This window comes from Nothobranchius furzeri, chromosome 2 (genome assembly GCF_043380555.1).
Source record: "Nothobranchius furzeri strain GRZ-AD chromosome 2, NfurGRZ-RIMD1, whole genome shotgun sequence".
Taxonomy (NCBI): Eukaryota; Metazoa; Chordata; class Actinopteri; order Cyprinodontiformes; family Nothobranchiidae; genus Nothobranchius; species Nothobranchius furzeri.
The window spans coordinates 7,533,763-7,557,010 of NC_091742.1; the positions used below are offsets into that span (position 1 = coordinate 7,533,763).

Consider the following 23,248-nt stretch of genomic DNA (forward strand, 5'->3'; position numbering starts at 1 on the left):
ATTTATTTTTATTTATTTTTTTAGGATTTATTCATTTGTTCTCTGTTAATGAGATTATGAAAATCTAAGACTTGAACTATTGAAGCAGAGGTGAGCACCCCCCGCCCAGTGCTGACAGACATGTCTTCTTACCTTTGGCCTGCCACAAGGACGGCTTGGACTTTGGAACCAGGGCAACTTATCCGCAGGTTCCAGCTGTCATATACAGTAAGACGGGAGGTCTATAAAAGGACGAAGACACAAGCACGAGGATTAGTCTTCAGAGAAAGAGGGAGACTCCTCTCAAGCTTCCGGAGCTGAGATCCCATCATGTGGGGTACCAAGCTCTGCGTTTTGCTGCTTCTGGGCACGCACACACTCGCCCGTGAGTACCACTTTTTTATTTATCAAAGGGAATTTAAGGATGTGGCTGAATATCTGGAGAAAATATGAATAGAAAATTCCTACATGATTGGATGAAATATTTTAGGACACTGTTTGGTAAAGAAACGAAACAAAAATTGTGTACTTTTTATTTACAAAGATTTGAATGTTCTGTTAATTTTAAGTTAGATTTTCTCTTTTCTAAAACAAATTCTTGTTCACAGAGCAAGATGAAGAACAGTCTCCAGGTTGCTTTTGTGAGTTGGCTTTTTAAATTTTTCTGTGGCTGTTTTTTATAAGAATCTCTTTGTTCTTTCATCATGACATGATGTGAATAACAGATTTAACACAACAGGAGAAAAAGCGCAGAAATTTAAGATGTTCTTTTGTGATGTTTTTACATACTTTGAGAACCTCAAAAATGTAATCAAATTAAAAAATAATTTTTCTTTAAACAAAATATTTTTAAAAAACTTATCAGGTCAGAAAACTTATGGTCACATTTGTTTCTAGTGAAAAGTACATTTTAAATATCTTTTTCTGTCTATAACACACTCTAAATAGAAGAAAATAGAATAAAGATGAGGATTTTTTTTCTGTAAACAATCTTTACAAATGATCATTTGGAATCAAATGTTTTTATTTTTATTTTTTTAGATACATTAAGAAATTCTGACAAGTTTTTAGTGGAATAAAGTTTCCATTTTTTTATGAGGTGGTAAGCATAACACCATGTAAGGAAAGTAGGTTGCTCTATTAATAATAAATTAAATTAAATTAAATTAAATTAAATTAAATTAAATTAAATTAAATTAAATTAAATTAAATTAAATTAAATTATGTTCGCGCTTAAAAAGTTGGGGGATTTTTAAAACATGTTATTCTGGAAAATCAGAAATGAAAGTAAAGAACATTCAGGATCTGGATCAAAAATAAAAGGTATGTTGTTTTAAAAGCACCTAACTGACACTTTGAACTGTTTTCAGTGGCCAAAAGATTCAAGAACTTGAGACGTTTTGTGTACAACTATGAAGCTGAGACCTTAAACGGTGTAAATGGAGCCTCAGATGACAAGAGCGGTCCAAAAGTCTCCTGCACAGTCAGTCTCACAACTATTACTGCAAAAGAAAATTGCACTTTATTTACAACAGAACAAACTAAAAGGCTTAATGTGATGTTCAGGTTGAAGTTGACGTGCCCCAGATGTGTAGCTTCATTCTCCGCACTACGGACTGCTCTGTGAGTGAGATCTCTGGTGTGGATGATGACGGGACCCCAAAATACCGTCCTGCTGCTGGAACCGAGGCTTTCAAAGCTGCAATGGCCAAGTGAGTCATCCCGGATTCTGTTTGAGAAGGATTTCTTTCGTGTCACAGCATTAAAAATCCTTTTTTGTTCCCAGGAATCCTTTGAAGCTTTCAGTGGAAGGAAAGGCTGAAGTCAAGCTGTTTCCCGAGGATGATGAATCCACCAACATCTTGAACATCAAGAGGGGAATCATCTCTGCTCTAATGGTGCCTGACCTGGACATGGAGGAGAACAAGGAAATGGTACCTCCTCTTCTTTTTTTATTAGTAATCCAGGCATAGAGATCATTTCAGTTTGTGATGGAGTCATGCAAAGAAAAACAAGTTGCACAATGAGCAGATAAGCTGGCCCCAGTCAGAGGCGATAAATCCCCTCCGTGTTCGTCCAGTGATGATCTTCATGTACAGGTTAAAGTCCCAGATAAGCTATCACGCTCTTAGCATCACCTGCTCTCACGATAAAGCAGCAGGAAGGCCTAATCATTCAGGTCCATTGATTATCTAATTTAGAGGACAGAATGAACAGTCGCACGTCAAACTTTTGCAATGTTGTTTGTGAGGTGGAACAACTCAAGCACTGACAGAGCCTGTCGTCCTTTTACAGCCCACTGTCCACGGAGTGTGCTCCACTGAGTTTTCCGTCAACTTCAGAGAAGACATTGCTGTGGATGTGACCGTCAGCAGGGATCTGTCCAAATGCAACCGCTTTGTTGCTCGCAGACAGGACACCAGTCCTCTGGCCCTCATCTCTGGCATGGTGAGAGCTTAAATGGCAACTTTGCACCACGTTAAGGCGATGGCCAGTTTGGCTCTAAATGAACTATGAAAGGATATGCAAAGAAAACTTTTGCAGATTCATTAAAATCCCTCAACATCAATGCAAAAGTCACTTCATCTTCTTTAAAATTGTGCACATTGTCTCGCTACCTTCAGAACTACCCTCTGTCCAAGATGATTAGCAGCACTCAGGTCTGTAACTACAAGTTTGACAACCAGAAGAAGCACATGACCAGTGGATCCTGCACAGAGAAGCACATCTTCCTCCCCTTCTCCCATAGGTAGGCGTTAAAAGGAGGAAGTAAATAAACATGTGAATTCCAATGAGTACATTTTATTTAATTTAGTCATTTCCTGTGTAAAAAAAAAGGAACGAATATGGGATTTCAACTGTTGTGAGGCAGACTGTGACCCTGAGAGAGACTTCTGTGATCAATGACAGAATTTTCAACCACAGTAAGTTTCTTTGTGTTTGGATAACAACATGAAAACTTCCCCAAACATGTCTACAAGCATGCAGCATTTGCATAGATTTAACTGTAATTCTGTGCAGATGAAGCCAACCTGAAGCACCTCCCCATGGATGTTGCTGATGACAAGCTGCCAGTGCAAAGCAAGGATGCTGTTGTAGCCATGCTGCAGAAGCTTAGCACTCTCTCAGAGACCTCTGTGGGCGAGGAGCGTGCTGGCCTCTTCCGCAAGCTGGTGTCTGAGCTCCGTGGCCTGAAATCCGACGTCCTGACCGTCATTGCTGAAGAGATGCTGGACATTGACAGCCTTCTGACGTGGCAAGCTCTGGCTCAGTGCGGTACCCCGGAATGCACCAGTGGCATTCTGAAGATCCTCCGGGGTTTTGACCACGAGGCAATGGATGTCGACGTCTTCGTCTACGGTTTGGGAATGCTATCAAACCCCTCTCGTCTGCTGGTGAAAGACTTACTGGAAATGGCTCAATACAAGCAGAGCAAACCAATCATGTATGCTCTGAGCAATGCAGTTAGGAGGTGTGTGAAGTTTGTTTTTTTTTAAGTGTGGAATTTTCTGTAAACGATTAGCTAATCATTTGTGTCTTTGATTTTCCTCAGACTGTACAGATTTGAGGGCGTCACTCCAGAGATCACAGCTGTCTATGAGTTCATGGCATCCCTGCTGGGTACTGACTGCGCAGGAGAGAAAGAGCTGACCTTCCTGACCCTTAGGGTGGGTTATCCACTGCGAACACACATCTCAAAATACTAAAATGGAGCAAAAACTAACTTTGATCTGCAATTCTTTCCAGGTTGTTGGAAACATGGGAGATGCAATGGAGGCTGCTGACCCAGCTATTAAGAACACCCTGATCAAGTGCATGAGACAACCTGCGACCACTTTGTCTGTGCAGCTGGCTGCCATCCAGACCTTCAGGCGCATGTCTGTGACAGATGAGGTAACTAAAATCCTGATCCACGTATACATTCTCCTGCTTTTCTGTTTTACTGTGTTAGGTTCTCAGAATTTAAGGAATTGTTTTGGACTTTTATTATTCAGGTTCGCACCAATCTCCAAAAAGTCAGCCAGTACCAGAAGGGCGCTGTGCAGAAGCGCCTTGCAGCCTACCTCATTCTGATGAAGGATCCCCAGGACAGTGACTTTGAGATGGTGAAGAACTTTCTCAGTCAGGAACAGAACGTGCAGGTCAAGGCTTTTGTGTCCTCTCACGTCTACAACATCATTTCCTCCACTGACTCAGAAACCAAAAAGTGAGTCTTACAAGTTCTTCCTTTCATTTCACTGAAATATCGTCTAGTTCTTTCATGACTAAATACTTTGCTTTTGCCCAGACTTGCTCAGAAGATAATGGCCGTCCTGCAGGACACTGAAGTGGCCACACATGACTACTACACCACCAAGTCTCGCAACTACAAGCTCGGTGTGGCATATGAGAACAGCCAGGCCGACATTCAGGGCAATGTCATTTTTGATCCCAGCAACCAGCTGCCAAAAGAAGTCCTGCTGGAAATGACCCTGAAGGCTTTTGGCTACAGCATGGATATTTGGGAGGTGTGTGAAGATGAATACGATTTGAAAAGTTGCCGTGCTGGATTCAGATCAGTTTAAATTTAGCTAAAAGTTGGTTTGTTGTTTGTTTTTTCTTGTAGGTTGGCATGGAAGGAAAAGGCTTCAACCCGACTATCGAGGCTTTGTTTGGACAGGACGGTTTCTTCCCTGATACAGTGTCTAAAACTCTGTACTGGGCTGAGGACAAGATGTCACCAAAGATCAAAGAATTTCTGAAAAACTGGGTTGTTCAACGGAAACCTGGACACCAAAAGGTAGAAACTCATAAATCTTAAACTCTAGCCTTCTCAGTGTTTGGCCGGTCACCCAACCGCTAACGAGATCCCTCTCTTTTTCTAAGGTTCCCGAAAACCTGGTGGAGGAAATTGTCCGTAGCTTCAATAACCTGCTGAAAGATCTGCAGGGGAAGGAGTCCCCAGAGGCCATGGCTTACCTGAGAATCATGGGAGCTGAGCTTGGTTACATCAAGGGCAGTGATCTGAGGTTCATCGTTGAAAACGCTATCGTGAACGCCAATGCTTTCATGCGTCATGCTAAGGTACAGATCCATAGTCTAAGCATGCCTCATCATTTTTGAGGGTTTTCAATTCTTCAAATAAAGAGTTTAAAAACTGTTTGTTGTGTTTTTTCAGTTTTCCATCAACAGCATGCCAAGCACTGACAACGAGATGTTCCTGCACTACATCTTCATGGACAACAAGTTCATCTTGCCGACAGCATCTGGTCTTCCAATGACATTTGCTCTGTCTGGTACTTTTGCTCCTGGTGCAAAAGGAGGCATTCAGATTTCTCCAAACATGGTAAAGTTCTTAATCTTTTTATCTCAAAGCGAAGTTTTGAGATGACTGTTTTTGATGTATGTGATTGAATAAAACCGGGCCTTACGTCATGTTTGTGATCTTTTATCCATGGAAGGAGCTGATCTTCAGTCCATCTGTTGGAGTTGAGTTCATGACCAAGATGGGTGTCCACATGCCCGAGTTTGTCGTTTCGGCCGTTGAGATGCAAACCAACTTGTTCCACGAAAGCTCCCTTGAGGCCAGGATCACCATGGAGCAGAACCAGGTTAAGCTTTCTATCCCTGCTCCAAAGAAAACCACAAAACTCTTCAGGATCAGGTAAAAATCCCTAAAAAATTTTATTTATTTATTGTTATTTATGTGGAATATGCTAAGAATGTGATTTGTTTTGAAAGCAAAGATCCTTTGAGTTCATTGAATGAGAACTGCAAAGCATTTTCTTCCAAATTTGTAGAAGATGAAACTCTTGTTGATGCTTTTTCTCTGTTTTACAGCAACAAATTGGAGATTGTAGGTGCTGAACAATCTAGAATGATCCCACACACAGTGAGCAGGTCGAACTGCAGTCCTCTTTTCTCTGGAATGAAATACTGCACCACCATGCTTTACACAGAAGCTCCAGACAGGACCAATTCTCCATACTTCCCCTTAACCGGAGAAACAATGTGAGTTCTGTTTAGTTTTGCGTCATTTCCCTGAAGAATGTTATAAATCCCTAACAGATTTTTGTTGTTGTTTTAGGTTTTCTTTTGACATTGAACCCACTAACAAAATCTCAGAGTACACGGCCTCCATCGCCTACAAGCTCCTCAGCGAAGGCAAGGACGGTCGTCAGAAGGTCGATTCTTTGAAGATGGTCCTCAGGGCTGAGGGTACGAGCATCATGCTTATATTAAATGCATAAAAATATACACAATCTTTAATACTCAACGTATTTTGTGTTGACACATCAATCGTTGTTTTGATTATTTGTTATTTTTATGTGACTCCAGGCGCTCAGCCCACAGAGGCTACAGCCACCATGAAATACAACAGGAACAGAAACGTCTTGACTACTCAGATCCAGATTCCTGATGTTGATATTGAGGCGGGAATGAAGATCGGCATGACAGACAGCAGTTCAAAGGGCAAATCCATCTTTCTTGAGTTCTCCAACAAGAACATGCCACAGCTGTCTCTGATTGGCCGCGCCAAGTGAGTAAACAATCCATCAGGCGCTATAATTTTACTTTATGCATAAACTGACTGCTTTACTAACCTCATCGTTGAAGGCTTCAGGCCATGAATGATGGGATGCTGCAGGTCCAGCTCTTGGTGCCGTCCCTCAGGACTGATGCCACTCTCAGCGCCACAATGACCAAAGCTGATGGAGTCACCTTGCAGATCAAGAGTGATGTGAAACTCCCAGAGATCTCCTCCATTCAGGCAGTCACTTTCAAATATGGTATAGTTATTTTACAGTAGAGACCAATCTTAAAAGTGAATGCAGAATTAAAATGTTGGATCGTCCACATCTTAGGTGAAGAGCAGGCAGAGGTTCACGTGACGTCCAACGTGAATGCTGACACTAAGGTGCCAGTGCACTACACCAAAGCTCTGCAGGCACAACTTGGGCAGATTGCGAACGAAGTCATGGACAAGCAGGTTGTGAAGACAGACATGAAACTACGGCACATTCTCAACAAGGGCATGGAAGTGAGTAAAACATCATCTCAGCTGTATTTTTTTTTGAGAAACTTTAAAGAGATACTCTGCAATTATTTCATATAAATGCATGTGCTAAAATTACCCTTTACAGGGTTGTTACTCAGACCCCACTTACCCCCTGTGGCCCAAATATCAGACAGGTGGAGGGGGTGTAGTGGAGCTGACACGGTGGAGCTGGAGTCTACTTAAGCCATGTTTCCTGCATGTTATAGACAGTGAACACAGCTAATTTGTTTGATTTTGTGATGAATCGCTCCTCTAAAATCTAACAAAAGCTGAGGAGACATTTCAGCAGTTAAATTAAGGTGTTAAAAAGACAAACTCACAGGGAAGAGATAGGTTTAATTTTCAGTTTAACCACAGAGAATTAATAAAGGACGCTAGAGGGTGCTAAAAGCAAGCACAACTGCCTAGTATCCCTTTAATTGTTCTTTCTGTTTTGTTAGGCCGGCAACATCTGGATTGAGAAGCTCTCTGCTGATGTTCCTTATGTTAACAAAATGAGGGACTATGTTGAAACGATGAAAATGCCATCAGTGCCTGAAAACGTATTCATGAATCTGTAAGTACACCTTCGTCTGCATATTTGAGCTTGTTAATAAAAGCACACGTGTAAATCATTTAATCCTTTAAAGCTGACACGTGAAATGATGGTGACAAAATTCTATTTCTTTCTAAATTAGACACTTGCCAGCTGTAGTATTTTTGTCCTCCACTAGGGGTTTACAGAGAGTCCTTTTAAAAGAACAGGTTTTAGAGGAAAGTGCTGATACTGTTGAAGAGGTGGACGTATTAGAAAACTAAAACAAGGATCAAATACACAAGAAAGTCTTTTTCAAGTTTAAAACACTTTGGTTTTATGTGTTCACCAGTGAAAGCACACTCAGATACCAGTTCAACCAGAACAGCTTCACGATGACCATCCCTCTCCCTCTTGGTGGAAAATCCTCAGAGGAGCTCAGGATGCCCCCTGTCATCACCTCTCCGCGCATTTCTGTGCCTCAGCTGGGACTGGACCTTGCCCCACAAAAGATCAAAGTTCCACGTTTTACCATCCCTTCTGAGTATGATCTCACCCTGCCTCTGATGGGGCTGATGGAGATGTCTGCTAAGGTCAACAGCAACTATTACGACTGGGAGGGGATTATTACCGCCGGCAATAACACCAAAGAGTCTCCTGAATACGTGGCCAAGTTCAGCATGTTGGCTGAAAGTCCAATCAAACTGCTCTCCTTCTCAGCTGAGGGTAAAACACGTTCTGTTTAGTAATACATGTTTATTTGTCATTTAGAAGAAACAAAATGCAGTTGGACTCTAATGTTGTTTTTTCCTTATTTCTCTGTCTCATAGGAGGCACCAAGATCACAGACACCGAAAGGGAAACAATTGAAGTCACACTTGATGGATCCCTGAGGCACATGCTCATCAACACAGGTTTCAGTGTGCTGGAGAGCATTTCTGTCACAGACAATGTGCTGACAACAGGTCGCTACAACATCTATGCTACTGCTAAACCTGTGGGCCTGGACACCTCGTTGACAGTCACCACCCAGTACACCCTCGACTCAAACATGCTCTTTGGCGACATTAACACAGATGGAAGTGTTACCATTGGGTCCATGGTTGCCACCACCACCTACCTCAACACCTTCTCTATTGAACCAGCCAAGAAAGAAGCAAAAATGGAGAGCACACTGAGGGTGAACTCTGATGCATTGAAGCTTGTAAACAAGATGAAGACATCTTATGAAAATGATGAGTTCCTCTTTGAATCAACCACCAATATGAACTGCGACCCCGTCATGCACACCACTAAGATTAATCTTGGCTACAAGGAGGTCAAATTCACCTTCCTGTCTGACTCTGTGACCAAGGCCTATGAGAAGATCATTCGAAGCCAGATGGAGTTCTCCACCTCTGGAGGACAGACTGCACTGAGAATAGAGAACCAAGCTGATGACACTCAGAACCGGGCATACTCCTTGCTCACCGGAGTGATCAATCCCTCAGGCTTAGAGATCAACGCCGATGCCTCCGTGAACCTTTTTGCAAGCCTCACTTCCCACAAAGCAACCTTATCAGTGACCACAAATGGCCTGACCACCAGCTGTACAACAACTGCTCAGCACCGCTCAGTGAAGTTTGAGAATATTGTCCATGGCGGAGTCGACGCCTCAGGTGCCACTTTGTCTCTCACAACAAAAGGAGCCATTCAAGACAGCAAAGCAGAGTTCAATGTTGAGGGAAAGCTTGCAAGCACAGAAGTGTATTTCAACAGCAAGTACATGGGTAACCTGTTTGACATCAGCAGCAGGAACACCGTGAACCTCAGGCTGAATGAAAATGGCCTGGTCTTCTCCAATAACATGGCTGGATCTTTCTATGAGATGAAAACTGAAAATGCACATTCACTGTCTCTTACTTTAAGATCTTTTACCCTGCAATCCAAAACCGACAACATCCTCGACAGCAGCAACTCTTACATGCATGACATCTCAGTCAACGTGGATCACTTTACTGTCTCAGCTGCTGTGAAGAACGACCTGAAGGTGATGGCAGTCAACTTTGTGAACAATGCCCAGTTCAAGGCAGAACCTTATAACGTGGAGCTGGCTGGAAAACTGATGGGAGTCTATTTGAACGAAGAGCTCGAGCACACTTATGAAATCAAGTTCCTTGACATGATTCTGTCTGCAAAGTGCAACACCAACGGAAAGCTCCTGGGATCTCACATGACGCACTCCACCGACATGGAAGTCGCCGGTCTGACTGTGAAGTACAGCAACATGGCAACTTTTAACTCACCGCTTCTTCGCCTGGACAGTACCGTCAAAATGGACGGTGCACCTTTCACTCTCAACATCGATGCCATCTTCAACTCAAATGGTGAAGTGTTTCTGTATGGGAAACACAATGGTGAGCTGTATAGCAAATACCTCATGAAAGCTGAACCCACAATGTTCACACAGTCATTTGAGTACAGAACCTCATCCAGCCATGAAATGTCAGGCAGGCCTACTATCAGGACCAACATGGACCACAAGTTTAACAGCATGCTGAGCCTGCATGAGCAAAGTGTCTTACTAAAGGTGGAATCCACAGTAAATGACCACACATTTAATGAAGAAATGAGTGCCTATAACAATGCAGAAAGAATGGGTATTGAAATGAAAGGAGCAGTCTCAACCCCCCTTTTCAGTGAGACCAGTCAAGACTATGCCATCTCTGGATTTATGAAGTATGACAAGAACAGTAACAGCCACTTTCTCCAGATCCCTTTTATTGAGCACCTGCCTGCAGCAATTGACAACATAAAGACAATGATGATGAAGCTGATGAACCACAGCACTGAGATGTTGAGAGACATTGACGCCAAGTATGAGATTCGTGCCAGGTTTCAGGACAAAGTAGCAGAACTGAAAGAGGCCATTGATAATTTTGACTTCAACCTTTTCATTGAAGACATTAAACAGTTCATGACCTCTATGGAAAAGCACATCACCAAACTGACACGCCAGTTCCCAATCGACAAAGTTGTTAATCTGCTGAAGTATATCAAGGACACCATCAGAGCTGCAATGAAGAAGTATAACATCTCCAACAAGCTCAGTGCGATTTATATCAAAATTGAAGAATTTCTCTCCAGCTATGAGGTTGAGCAAATAATTGGGGCCTTCATGGATGAAATTGTTAAAATCATGAAAGAATATCAGATCAGGGAGAAGATTCAGCACATGTTTGAAGCTTTTAGATCAATCGACATCCAGCCCTTACTGAACAAAGCTTTGGTGCCTGTCAAAGAGCGTCTGAATGAGCTTTATTCCTTTGACTTCAAACCACTGATTGATGACCTAAGAGAATATTTAATGGTTGTGATTGAGAAAATTCAATCCTATGATTATAAAACACTCACTATGGAACTGAGGGAGAATGTGGCAGAGATGACCAAGATTCCCTGTTTTGGAAAACTCTATGGTGAATTCAAACTTACTTCCCCTCATTACAACCTGAAGACCACTGCTGACCTGGAAAACACCACAACTACATCAGTCACACCAGAGTTCAAAGTAAATCTGAATTCACTGTCAAAATCCACTTTGAAAGTCCTTGATTTTACTGTTGATGCCTCAGCACATTTCGCTGTACCCAAAATGAGACGACTGACCATCTCTGAAAACGTTAATGTGCTTCAGTCATCCTTTACGCTTGACCACAAGGGAACCATGGATTTCTATGGCTTCTCGGCTCAAGCTTCTGCTGAAACAACTGCAAAAGTAACAACTGAGCTCTATGATGGAGAACTTGTCAACAATGCATTCCTCGCCGTGGAAAATGGTGTTTCTGCCACAACGGAGACTACCTACAAACAGGCCCTCAACATGCCAGTCCTCAGCACATTCAGCAATGGGATGATGAATCAAAAGACCGTCTTTGGCCTTGAAGATGGCATGATTCGTCTCACAGTTAAAAACCTGGTCAACGGAAAATATGAAATTCAGGACTTGTCAGATGAAGCAACCCACACGAGTGGCATCAGTGTGGAAATGGACCTCCACACAGCCAAAGTAACTTTCACTGGAGAAACAAATGGCAACCACTTAAAGATGAATCAAAATGTCATTGCTGACATATGCATTTTCCGCCATGTCATCATTGATGCCAAGCTGGAGACTGAAACACCTTTCATCAAGGGCAGTGTTGCAGAGGTCAAGTTCCAAGCTAAAGTCGAAGACATGAAAATTGATCTCACTGCCTCTCACAAAGCAGACCTGGTCGGTCAGGTGGAAGGGAAACTCTCCAGCTCTGTCCTCGCTTTGATGAAACCCACAGAGCTCATGTTTGACAGCAAGAACAAGGGAAATGCCAAAGTTTTTCTTCCATTCAAGCTTTCTGGAAAAGTCGACCTCCAGAATGACATCACTTTCACTCTGAACTCCGAAGTGCACCAAGCAAGCTGGACAGGTCTGGCCAGATTCAACCAGTACAAATATTCCCATTTTTTCTCCATGGACAATGGTGAACGAGAAATTATTGTAAATTCCCAAATCACCGGGGAGGCTAATCTTGATGTGCTGAAGAAACCCATCACTATTCCCGAAATGACTTTGCCATTTGTTGACATGAAGACACCAAGAGTAGAGGACTATTCGCTGTGGGAAGACACTGGCCTGGGTTACCTCCTGACCACAACTCAGCAGACATTTGACATGAACTCCAAACTAAAGTACATGAAAAACCCTGAGATGATCACTATTAACATTAATTTGGATCCAGTCATTCACTCCATTAATACCAACACAAAGGCTCTGCATAAGAAGGCCCTCATTGGTAAGGATAAGTTTGCAGCTATTCTAGCTGCATCTTATGATAAAGCAAAGGCAGAGTATGACAAATACAGCATTGAGTTGCCAAAAACCATTGTTGTTCCTGGCTACAAAGTTCCAGTCATGAATGTGGAGCTGTCTTCCTTCACAATTCCCCTGCCTGATGCCACTCTCATCACAATGCCTGCCCTGCACGTTCCATCTGCCCTCAGTAAGCTGACAATTCCAAAAATCACCCTCCCCAAAATTCAGAACATCCAGATTCCAGTAATGGGGGATTTGACCTATGAGTTCTCTGTTAAAACATCAATGATCACACTCAAAGCCGATACCAGCATCCTCAACCAGGATGGTATCAGTGTCAAACTAGAGGCCTCCTCTTTGTCTGAGTTCGAAATTTTGAATGGAAAGATTGAAGGCAGCACCAAAGTGAACACAGTGGGTGAATTTCAAATGACATCTCTTATGTCTGTGAAGCATTCCATGCTAGAAGGAAATCACCAGAGCACCATTGTCTTGAGCTTTAAAAGTGTAGATGCATCAATCACCAACTCCGCAAAGGTTAATCTGCCTTCAATGAGTATGGAAATCAAGCAGGAAATGAAAGGAAATCCAGCAGAAGGCTTGGTTGTCTCCATGTCTGCTCCATCTGCAGGACTCATTGCTGTTCAAATGCAGACGATGCAGCCAGCACAAGTGAAAGCTAGACTCTACGGTCGCTACCCGGTAAGAGAACGCTTAAGTGTATATTTGCCCCTCATAAATTCTGTTTTGACGTCATGTTTTTGTTTCAACAGTCGGAGCAAACGGACACTGATATCCTCGGTTTCAAGATGTCTGTGGTTGAATCCAAAATGCTGAACGTTCAAACCACCTGGAATATGGAGATGCCATATGAGATGATGCTGGGAATGAAGAGACAGGTGCCTGCCGTAATGGAAATGGTTTCTGATCCTGCAGCCAGAACATACAACAAACTTAACAAGCACGTTAGAGGTCTCAAGGGTTCGTTTGAAAAGGCTAGAAGGCAGGGCAAAGCGATGTTCAAGAAGGCTGTTGAGAGCTTAGCTGCATATCATCCTTCTGAAGCTATGACAGCTGTCACAGATAAGACCATTGTGATCCTCAGAGAGTACCAAAAGCAAGTTAAACGTGTTCTTGATGCTGTTGTCACATTCCTGAAACAGACCAAGTTCCAGATCCCCGGTTATGAACAGAAGCTCTCTGGACTTGAAATCTACCAGAAATTGAGCGCTTTTGTTGCTGACTTCTCTGAGGAGGCTGTTGAAAAGATACCAAAGTACTTCACCTCTGTGTTCGCACCAGCTCTTGACCACTTCAAAGAGATTGAATTTGTCTTCCCTGGCTCTAACCACATTGTCAGTGGGAAAGAAATTCTTGATGAATTGTCTGTAACTCTAAGCAAAATCCAAGAGCAGGTGATTGTTACTCTGAGGAAACTCGGGGCCATCCAGCTGGAGGATTTCATTAAGAATTACTCTGTGTTTGTGCAGTTTACCACAGAGCAAGGCGAAAAGCTTCTCCAGTATCTAAAAACACCAAATGTAGAGAACATCTCCAGGTTTCTGAGTGAAATGTACAGCGATGCCATGAACTCCCCTGCCCTGGCAGATGTTGTCAGGCAGGTTAATGAGTTCTGCAGGATCATTATGAAATATCTAACCTCTGTGACCAATCAACTCTACAGCATTGTGGATAGCACAACTTCTGAACAGCTTAGAACAGACATCCTGACTTGGACAGAATCATCTGTAGAACGCGTCACCAGTTTCAACACTAGTGTCATCCAGGGCCTCAAAGAAAAAACCAAATGTGTTGACCAATATATTAGAGTAGGTGACAGACAGATAGAGGTTGACATTCCCTTACCAAGCATTGCCAGATTCAGTTAAGAGACCAAGACAGCCAAAGATATGGATGTCCAACAACTCAACAGTAAAAGTATTGTCAATAAAACCAAAGTGTTCCTAATAAGCTGGTCTGTACTGTGTTTCCATGTAATTGTATTATTTCATAGTAAACTAACAATTGTTCTGATCCCACTGTGTATCCCTTGTGTCTTGTGCTATTTAAAAAAATGTGTGGTTATCAATAAATAGAGTTTGCACTGCATACATTTCTGAGCATCTCACATTTAATTTAAAAGCTTCGTTTTGCATTTATAACTTGCTGCTGCAACAAAAATGCAACAAAAGAGCAACAATGCATGAGGTCAGGTTTGAATTTTGATTTGAGAAAGAGTGTTAATTGCATTTAAAGGTGTGGAACACTGAAAAAAATGTTTTAAGTATTATTTCTGATTTTAATCAGTCGTTCTGTTTCTCATGCAGGCTGAACATTAAATTGTCTCCTACACCTATCTCTTGCTTTAGCTTCTGGTAAAAAATAGATGGTGAAAATAAAGAACCTGAAAAGCCTGACAGATCTACATAACATTAATGGACTCACCCATCTTGGCTTGCGACAGGGAAGGTTGTTGTTGGGTTAGTGCCCAGGAAACAGCAGAGAACTTCTTGGCTAGTACAAGCTAACCACTAGCATTAGCAAGTCAACTTCTCCAGCCTTGTGGCATTTATGGAGATAAAACATCAGTGTTGTAGAGCTAACTGAGTCAGTGGTAGAGTTGTGTTCCTGTTAGCCAATCAGAAGCAAGATATCCAAATTTCAGGAAAAAAAGACTCCAAATCCTGTCGTCTGAACCTCAGCTCTGATGTGGCTCAATTCTAGTTCCTGAAACTGGTTCACCGGAGCTTTGTTTCCCAGAGTATAACTTACAAGGAATTCATTCCTACTAGAGATCACTACAAATGTATTGATTAAATGAGTGATCCACACCTTTAAAGTAAGTAAGTAAGTAATCTTTATTTGTATAGCACCTTTCACAGGCATAAGCCACAAAGTGCTTCACAACTAGGGATGGGTACCTTTGACATTTGAATCGATCCGGTACTAATTCCCGGTACCTAGGAATCGATACCGGTACTTAACGGTACCAATTTTTGATACTTTTGAGTGTTTATTATTCTAATTCTCTTTTATAATTAAATATATTTTTTTCTCAATATATAACAATATTTGATAAATATCACGATAAATAACATTCAACTGTTTGTATTTTAACATTGTCCTTGTAGTTTTATAAGCTGATAATTAAACTGAAGCAAACATCTTTACTGTGAACTAAATTTACTGTGTATCTTCATTCCTTTTGCCGTCTTTTTTCATTTGATTTTTCCTACTGGGAAATTAGAATTTCCGAGGAGAAAGCGAATGCACCATTAGCTGATAACGATGGTGGTAATGGCCGCTAACATATCTTTTTATTATGTGAAGTGCCTTGAGATGATTGTTGTTGTGAATTGGCGCTATATAAATAAAATTGAATTGAATTGAATTGAATCAAGCTAACGTTATCGTAAACAGCTTATTTAGCTGCTGGAGCAGATTAAAACAATGATGCCTCACACTTAGATCGTTGTCGCTGGTTTCGTCTTCACCCGATCACCCGTCGCATTTAGTAAAGTGAAGCCAAACTTTAGAGCGTGTTCATGTTCTTCTAGTCAGGAAATCGGAGTTCCGAGGAGAAAGCGAACGCACCATTAGCGAAACGGAAGCTAACATATCAAGCTGACGTTATCTTAAACATTTTATTTACCTACCGGAGCAGATTAAGATGAGGATGTCTCACTTAGATCGTTGTCGCTGGTTTCATCATCACCCAGTTACCCATCACATTTAGTGAAGTGGACCCAGGCTTTAGCCTGCTTTCTACCATGCTGCTCTGTTTACAACTGGCTCGCAGCGAGCGACGACATAACGCTCTTGTGCATGCGCAGCTGTCTTGGCAAGTTCTCGTTATGAAGGACGGGTACCGAAACGAGGCACCGTTTGAAATGACATGAATAGGTGCTCGGTCGGTACTATGGAATTCGGTCGGTGCCTTAAAAAGTACCGAATTCGGTACCCATCCCTATTCACAACAGTGTAAAAATTTAAAATAAATAGGAGTGAATATTAACAATGAATAAAACAGTAAATAAAAACATATAAAAGGCCAAGACGACACAGAAAACATAACTGCCCAAAGAGAAAATGTGTAGTTTTCACCATTAATCTCTGAAAAAGTCCATCAAAATGTTGTTGAAAATGAAATGATGCCCAGTTGTTGAAAAATATTTGCAGTTTCATAACATATAACCATAAAAATTGGGTCTAAAATACACGGGAGCGGGTCTAACGGTGTTTCTCAATGTCAAGGTACCTGGCATTGCGAGATGATGTCTTGCGAGGCCAGGCGCCTTGCTTACGAGGACACTGTCCTTCCTTGGTAAAAGAAAATGGTTAAATGGAACAGACTTGCATCACGTGAACGCGGCTTCCACAGGCGGTCACGTAACGTGACTTGGCACGGGAGATAACATTATATTTTGGACGTATAAGTTTCAATGTAAACATATAACAAGCCTTTTACTTTTTAAATTGTGTATATGTTTGTTAAATTAAATATATACTGTAAGTGAGTTACTACCCGCTAGCCACCAAAGCTGCAACTACTAAGCTACTAACCAACAATAGATAACTTCTTTGGATTTAAAAGAAACATTTTAAATGAGTTGACTTACATTTAAACTTGAAAATTGTCCCCGAAGTAGCTGCCGGCTTCAGATCCGCCATCCTTTTGAAAATACTGCGGTGTGTTCCGGGAAATTTTTGATCAAGGCTAGGCTACAAGACATCTCCCATGTGTCCTCACTCAGCTAGCTAAATGGCTAACAAATGGAGAACACATGCCTTGGTAGAATATGAACATTGGAACACGTCTTGGCGTTTCATGATGATGTATCTCCTAGGCAACCGGGGCGGGGCCAAGAAACTCCCTTAGGGTGTTTTTCAGTGCCAAGGAACCTTGCCTTGATGTTTTGGCCCCGCCCTCGTTGTCTAGGAGATACGTCATCAGGAGCCGCCAAGACGTGTTCAAATGTTCATGTTCTACCGAGGCATGTGTTCTCCGTTTGTTAGCCATTTAGCTAGCTGAGCGAGGATACACGGGAGGTGTCTTGTAGCCTAGCCTTGGTCAAAAAGTACCCAGAATACACCGCGGTATTTTCAAATGGACGGCGGATCAGAAGCCGGCAGCAACTTCGGGGACAATTTTCAAGTTTAAAAGTAAGTCAGCTAATTTAAAATGTTTGTTTTATTTAGATCCAAAGAAGTTATCTATTGTTGGTTAGTTGCTTAGTAGTTGCAGCTTCGGTGGCTAGCGGGTAGTAACTCACTTATATTTTTAATACAACAAACATATACACAATTTCAAAAGTAAAAGGCTCATTATATATTTATATTGAAACTAATTCATATAAAATATAACTTTATCTCCTGTGTCACGTGACGTTATGTGACCGCCGTGGTCACGTGATGCAAGTCTGTTCCATTTAACAATTTTCTTTGACCAAGGAAGGACAGTGTCCTCGTAAGCAAGGCGCCTGGCTTCGCAAGACATTGCCTCGCAAGGCCAGGCACCTTGTCATTGAGAAACACCCTAAGTCTCTGAGCAATGCAACATTAGACGCCATGTTTCTTTCTATGGGAGCCTGTGAGAACAAAGTGCATTTACTGATTTGTAACAAACAGTTACAAAATTTTGGCCATTCATAAATGTTTTACACAATTACATTTTCACTCATTTCTAGTAAAGAAATAGTCTGGTGTGCTTGTCATTTTGCTGGAAGTTTTGAAGGGATTTTTGACCCTAATGGCCATCCGTTGGTAAGGTCTTACTCAAACACAAAAATACTGCTTGCTTGCAATGATTTTGGTATCTACTGCACCCCATCACCAGGGAAAATACATATTGTCACTTTAAGCTTGCTTATTGTGAAACTAAAAAGAAACGTTTGTATTTAGCATCTGGTTGGAGGATGTTAAAAGGGTGACATTTATAAAATACTGTATCAAAGGGGTCTTTATGAGCAGAAATGGAACACATTTAACAAAAACTATCAAATTGTTAAACTGACGTGAATAGTGCCTGAATCACATTATTTAGATGTATTAAATAATAAACATGTGGCTAGATGAAAAAAATGAAATGCTAAAATAATATCTTTCTTCGTTTAAAAGCTTTGAATTGAGGGTAAATACGATTTGAGAATTACACTTTGGTCTTTCTCTAGATACATGCAGAATAAAAAAAGCATGTCAAAGAATTAAAAAGATTTTTATTTGTGTTAACAGCAGCACTTGTTCCCTTGCACTTGCATCATTTTACCTCTCAAAAATTGACATTTATTCAAATATACAATTCTAACACAAAAAGAGAGGTTTGTCACATTCAGCGTCACTGTTCTTTTAGAAAAATAGACTAAAAACGGCACAATTATGTCTGCCTGACAGCACTGGAAATCAGAGGCACATGAGGAGCGGAGCCAGTGTGGGAAAAATGGACCAGTCCAGCACAATGCATTCCTGTCCTGTGAGTCAGCAAAAAGCCCAGCAACAGAACATGGAGGAGTTAGATCAGTGCTAAAAATGCAGAACCTCCACCAAGGCTTTTACACAGCATCACCAGTGTAGCAACTCAGCATCTGCCATCACCGTTCATAGTCATCACTGGAAAAACACTCCTCTGTGCACCCTCACATGAAAACAGTTGCAAATGACCGAGGAAGTCATGGATGAGCTGATCTTTGTTCACAACCATTGTTGACTCAATCACTATTTTCTGTACCTATAAAGTTTTTAGACAAATAAATTAGAAGTACATTCACAGTCGTAATGGAAGACATTGAGAGGACTTAATACAGTCTAGGTCAGGGACGTCCAAACTCTTCAAGATAAGCGCAGGAATTGTCAAGTTCTTTAAGGCCACAAATGTTAGCACTTTTTTTATTTTAAAATAATTACTTTAAGCTGAAAAAGAACATAAAAAGTGTTGATCTACATCTGCAGCCTGCTGAGAGATAGAATGCTGGACACAAATGGCCCCCAACCCACAGTTTGGACGTGCCGAAGTACAATTACAGCGCCACAAAAACTTATATTTGGAATTTGGACAATCTTTAAAAAAAAAAATAGTGTTACGGTCATACAATAAAAATACACTACGACAAACTCCTGACTGAGTTGTTGAATTGTTGTTTAATACCAACGGAGGGTGTGGCGCGGACTCAAAGACAGCAGAAAAATGTAAAAAACACTAAATCTACTCCAGTAGTATTTTCTTAATTTTGACAAGTTAAATAAGCTGCAAGTAAGCAGAATCTGTCAAGAAAGACCTTAAAGATTGCAACCAAAACACGTATAATAGTGTTGGGTTGAAATACTAGGAAATGGTGTGCTATTTCACAAACAGTCTTGCTGTAACACATAAGATATTGATAAGAGTGCATTTTTGCTCCATATGACAAAAAGTATAAACCTTTTCAAACACTGAAGCACAAACCAGCCTAAAGCCAAGCCTTGTCCGCAGTAACAACAACATTCCTGTGTGTTTTTGTGTCTTCAGACAGTCTGAGGAAGTTGCTACCAGTGCATCACACACACGTAATGTGCACACCTATGCACACACACGTATGTACACACAGGTTGCCAGATCAATGACAGTCAAGTGTGCTTTGAACTTTTTGCGATCACTGGTTATAATTCTGCCCAAGGCGTCAATGGGAGTGCCCAGCGGAATTAGTCCCAACATGTCCAGGGAAGGCGGGGGACCCCAGCGGAAGGAAACGTGTCCTGCGCATCACACCAACACGCAACAGTTTAAACAACCACCTTTGGATGGTTTCTGGAGCGCTGCCCGCGTGGCCGTCTCGAACACCTCCCAGATCCCCTCTTTGGTTTTCGCAGAGCACTCCACATAGTCGTGCGCCCCGATGCGCGCGGCCATGGCGCGGCCCTCCTCAGTCTTCACGGGCTCCAGCTTCAGCCGAGACAGCTCGTTCTTCACGTTCTCGTCGTTGCGCAGATCCCGCTTGTTGGCCACCAGTATGATCGGCACGTTCGGGCAGAAGTGTTTGACCTCGGGCACCCACTTCTCGGGGATGTTCTCCAACGAGTCCGGGCTGTCCACGGAGAAGCACATCAGGATGACGTCGGTGTCCGGGTAGGAGAGCGGGCGCAGTCGGTCGTAGTCTTCCTGTCCGGCCGTGTCCCACAAAGCTAGCTGGACCTTCTTATTGTCCACCTCGATGTCCGCCACGTATGTCTCAAACACAGTCGGAACATACACCTCAGGAAACTCGTCTTTGCTGAAGACGATCAGCAGACACGTTTTCCCACTTGCGCCGTCTCCCACCACCACGAGTTTCCGTCGTATGTCTGCCATTTCCAGCTCGCCCTTCGCCGTCAGCCGCAAACCCTCTTCTTCACAGATTCGTCCGACAGGAAGTTAGCCGCTGTTTTAATCCTAGCTCTCTTAGCAGTAGCTATCTTCTTTATAAAGCGAAGGTGGGTTCCTAAATATAGCAATCCAATCGGAAATGAGGAGGTGAGGTCACGGCGTGTGAAGGCGGAGGATGATTGGATCCTCCTGAAGAGGAGGGGCATAGAGCCACGAGGAGGACCCACCCGAGTCAGAATCAGCATCATCTACCGAACCGCACCACGTCATGAGAAATCACGCGGAGTTTTTGTGATTTGCGTTTTGAAAGCGAGTCCTGTTTGTGTTCCGCTTTTTTAATCCCACAAATACAAATTTGGGAAATTGGTTGTTTTCCCCACAAATTTGAACCGGAAATTGTTAAAAATAAGACATCTGGACAGCGGTTAGTAATAATAATGGTTATTAATGCCTGTCTGATGCGGAAAAACGTTTGGAAAGGGGAATGCAGTTAGATGTGCCCTGTTGCTTCTGCCCGGTTCGCTCAGCAGAATGGGGAAGAAGGTCACAGGAGCGCAGTGGCGTAGCGAGCTGGGCCCTGGTGCAAGTGTTGCTTTACCCCCACCCCCCTTGAGGAATCAAAAAACCAAATACTACTGTGAAAAGTGTTGTGATGATCGCAAATGGATCTGATCTAGAAGAAGGGGGAGCAGGATACTGATACTGATTGATAAATTACTGAGGAAAATGTAGTTTTTAGTGCTTTTTAGCAAGTTCTTGAATTGTAATGATATTGTTTCTAATTTAACTAATAAAATATGTGCTTTAAAAAACCAAAATTATCACTGAATTGACATCAATAAATAGGAATAAGGTCCACAAAAATAAACAATAATGAACAAGAGTCTGCTTCTAGACCTGCAGAAGGAGAGAAGAAAAAAATGGGACACAACAACAATACAACAAGATCAAGCTACCACTGCGCCAACTTGATGAAGAAATATATAATCAACATTGTTTAACTGAACAATCACACAATAATAAATCACAGTGCATTAAGTGCCCACCATAGCCTTAAGACATGTGTTGAACGTGCCAAGTCCATACTTGGGACAGCAGTAGCTCAACAGGTTGAGTGGGTTGTCCAGTAATCGGAAGGTTGCAGGTTCGATCCCGGCGCCAGACAGATTCTGATGTTGTGTCCTTGGGCAAGACACTTAACCCACCTTGCCTGCTAGTGGTGGTCGGAGGGACTGGTGGCGCCTGTGCTCGGCAGCCTCGCCTCTGTCAGTGCGCCCCAGGGCAGCTGTGGCTACATTGTAGCTCATCACCATCAGTGTGTGAATGTGTGTGTGAATGGATGAATGATACACTGTAGTGTAAAGCGCTTTGGAGTCCTTACTCTGAGAGGCGCTATACAAGTGCGGGTCATTTATCATTTCTGAGAGCACCATGTGAGCACCTGTGTGTGTACACACGCTTGTTTATGTAAGGTTTCTCTATAGGAGCGTTGAACAGAGGAGTCACAGATCTGCCCTCTAAAGATGTGCAGGAGACGGAGGGAGCTCCAAGTCCCAGAGATCCAGGAGCTGCCCCAGAACACAGGAACCCCAAGGAGACTGCAACCAGAAAAGACCCCGCTCCCCTCGAGAGGCGCAGAGGATCGCCCCAGGGGGCCACAATCAGCAGCCGGCAGAGTCCCAGGAGATATCAGCGGCAAGCCCACAGGCCCACCTGCAGCCTCCCACCCCCTAGCCCGGGACCCAGCGACCCAGGACCCAGGGGCAACCACCCCCGCCGGGGACCCAGCAGAGCCCAGGAACCCAGAACCCACCAGGCAGCCACCAGGATTGGTCAGGCAGACGCCAAAAATCTTAAACTCCCTGACCCGGGAGCCACGACCCAGGCAGACCAAGGCACCACACCCCACACCAGGTGTGGCAGGGAGAGGGGAGACGAAGATCTATATCATCAAAAGAAGTCCCAGGAGAGGGGAGGAGTCAAAGGCCCCACCTGACATATGCAGTCATACACAAACACAGTCACACACTCCCTCCCTCATGCTCACACATGCACATACAACCAAAGACTTACAAAAATGCATGCCGGACACCCACTCATGCTCCCCATACACACCCTATTCACTCTGGTCCCGGTACTGCGGCACATGGGGTACAACCTTTACCAGTTCCCAGAGTTCGACCCTTTCTGCTGGAGGTGCTGATGAGCAGGCTCCCCCGCCCAACCCTGAGCACAGCAACCCACCACCCCAGACCCCAACCGGACGGCCGGATCTCCCTCCTAGCCTCCAGCCCCAGGAAGCCAAGCGACTACAGAGGTGTGCTAAGACCCCTAGTCTCCCTCCGCCTGCTCCAATATACTGTTAGTGAGTGTTGATGAGGTGTATTCCATGGCTGTGGTGAGTGGGCAGTGCGGGCATCGTCTGACCTATGCCAGATGCTGCCCTTTTTTATGACGGAGGTGATGGTGGGCTCCCATTTGAGGTCCTAGGATATGGCGGTACCCAGGAAGCAGCATGAGTCCAAAATCGTGATGAGAGTGTTAGAGAGGGTT

At 43.0% G+C, this 23,248-nt stretch overlaps 2 protein-coding genes across 2 annotated transcripts; one reads left to right on the top strand and one right to left on the bottom strand.

The window, feature by feature from the left end:
• The first annotated feature begins 215 nt into the window (after positions 1–215).
• On the top strand, positions 216–14,469 carry LOC107377659 (apolipoprotein B-100). The gene is made up of 26 exons (XM_015947422.3): positions 216–364; positions 588–620; positions 1,350–1,462; positions 1,546–1,691; positions 1,766–1,913; positions 2,275–2,427; positions 2,604–2,728; positions 2,818–2,903; positions 3,001–3,451; positions 3,533–3,647; positions 3,727–3,873; positions 3,975–4,186; positions 4,268–4,487; positions 4,586–4,759; positions 4,846–5,043; positions 5,138–5,305; positions 5,421–5,623; positions 5,800–5,970; positions 6,047–6,177; positions 6,298–6,499; positions 6,577–6,749; positions 6,825–7,000; positions 7,459–7,574; positions 7,885–8,258; positions 8,363–13,062; positions 13,134–14,469. Exons 1-26 carry the CDS (start codon positions 310–312, stop codon positions 14,247–14,249), a joined length of 9,906 nt encoding a protein of 3,301 aa, XP_015802908.3. The 5' UTR covers positions 216–309; the 3' UTR covers positions 14,250–14,469.
• A 5,420-nt stretch (positions 14,470–19,889) lies between these two features.
• On the bottom strand, positions 19,890–20,900 carry LOC107377660 (rho-related GTP-binding protein RhoB). The gene has a single exon (XM_015947423.3). The coding sequence runs from the start codon at positions 20,678–20,680 to the stop codon at positions 20,096–20,098; it is 585 nt and encodes a 194-aa protein (XP_015802909.1). The 5' UTR covers positions 20,681–20,900; the 3' UTR covers positions 19,890–20,095.
• Between the last annotated feature and the right edge of the window lie 2,348 nt (positions 20,901–23,248).

Bases quoted from the DNA above. Each gene is read 5' to 3' on its own strand.
- LOC107377660 (XM_015947423.3), bottom strand. From the start codon at position 20,680: ATGGCAGACATACGACGGAAACTCGTGGTGGTGGGAGACGGCGCAAGT.
- LOC107377659 (XM_015947422.3), top strand. From the start codon at position 310: ATGTGGGGTACCAAGCTCTGCGTTTTGCTGCTTCTGGGCACGCACACA. The intron at 365-587 runs GTGAGTACCACT...TCTTGTTCACAG, and splicing joins GGGCACGCACACACTCGCCC to AGCAAGATGAAGAACAGTCT. The intron at 2,428-2,603 runs GTGAGAGCTTAA...CGCTACCTTCAG, and splicing joins TGGCCCTCATCTCTGGCATG to AACTACCCTCTGTCCAAGAT.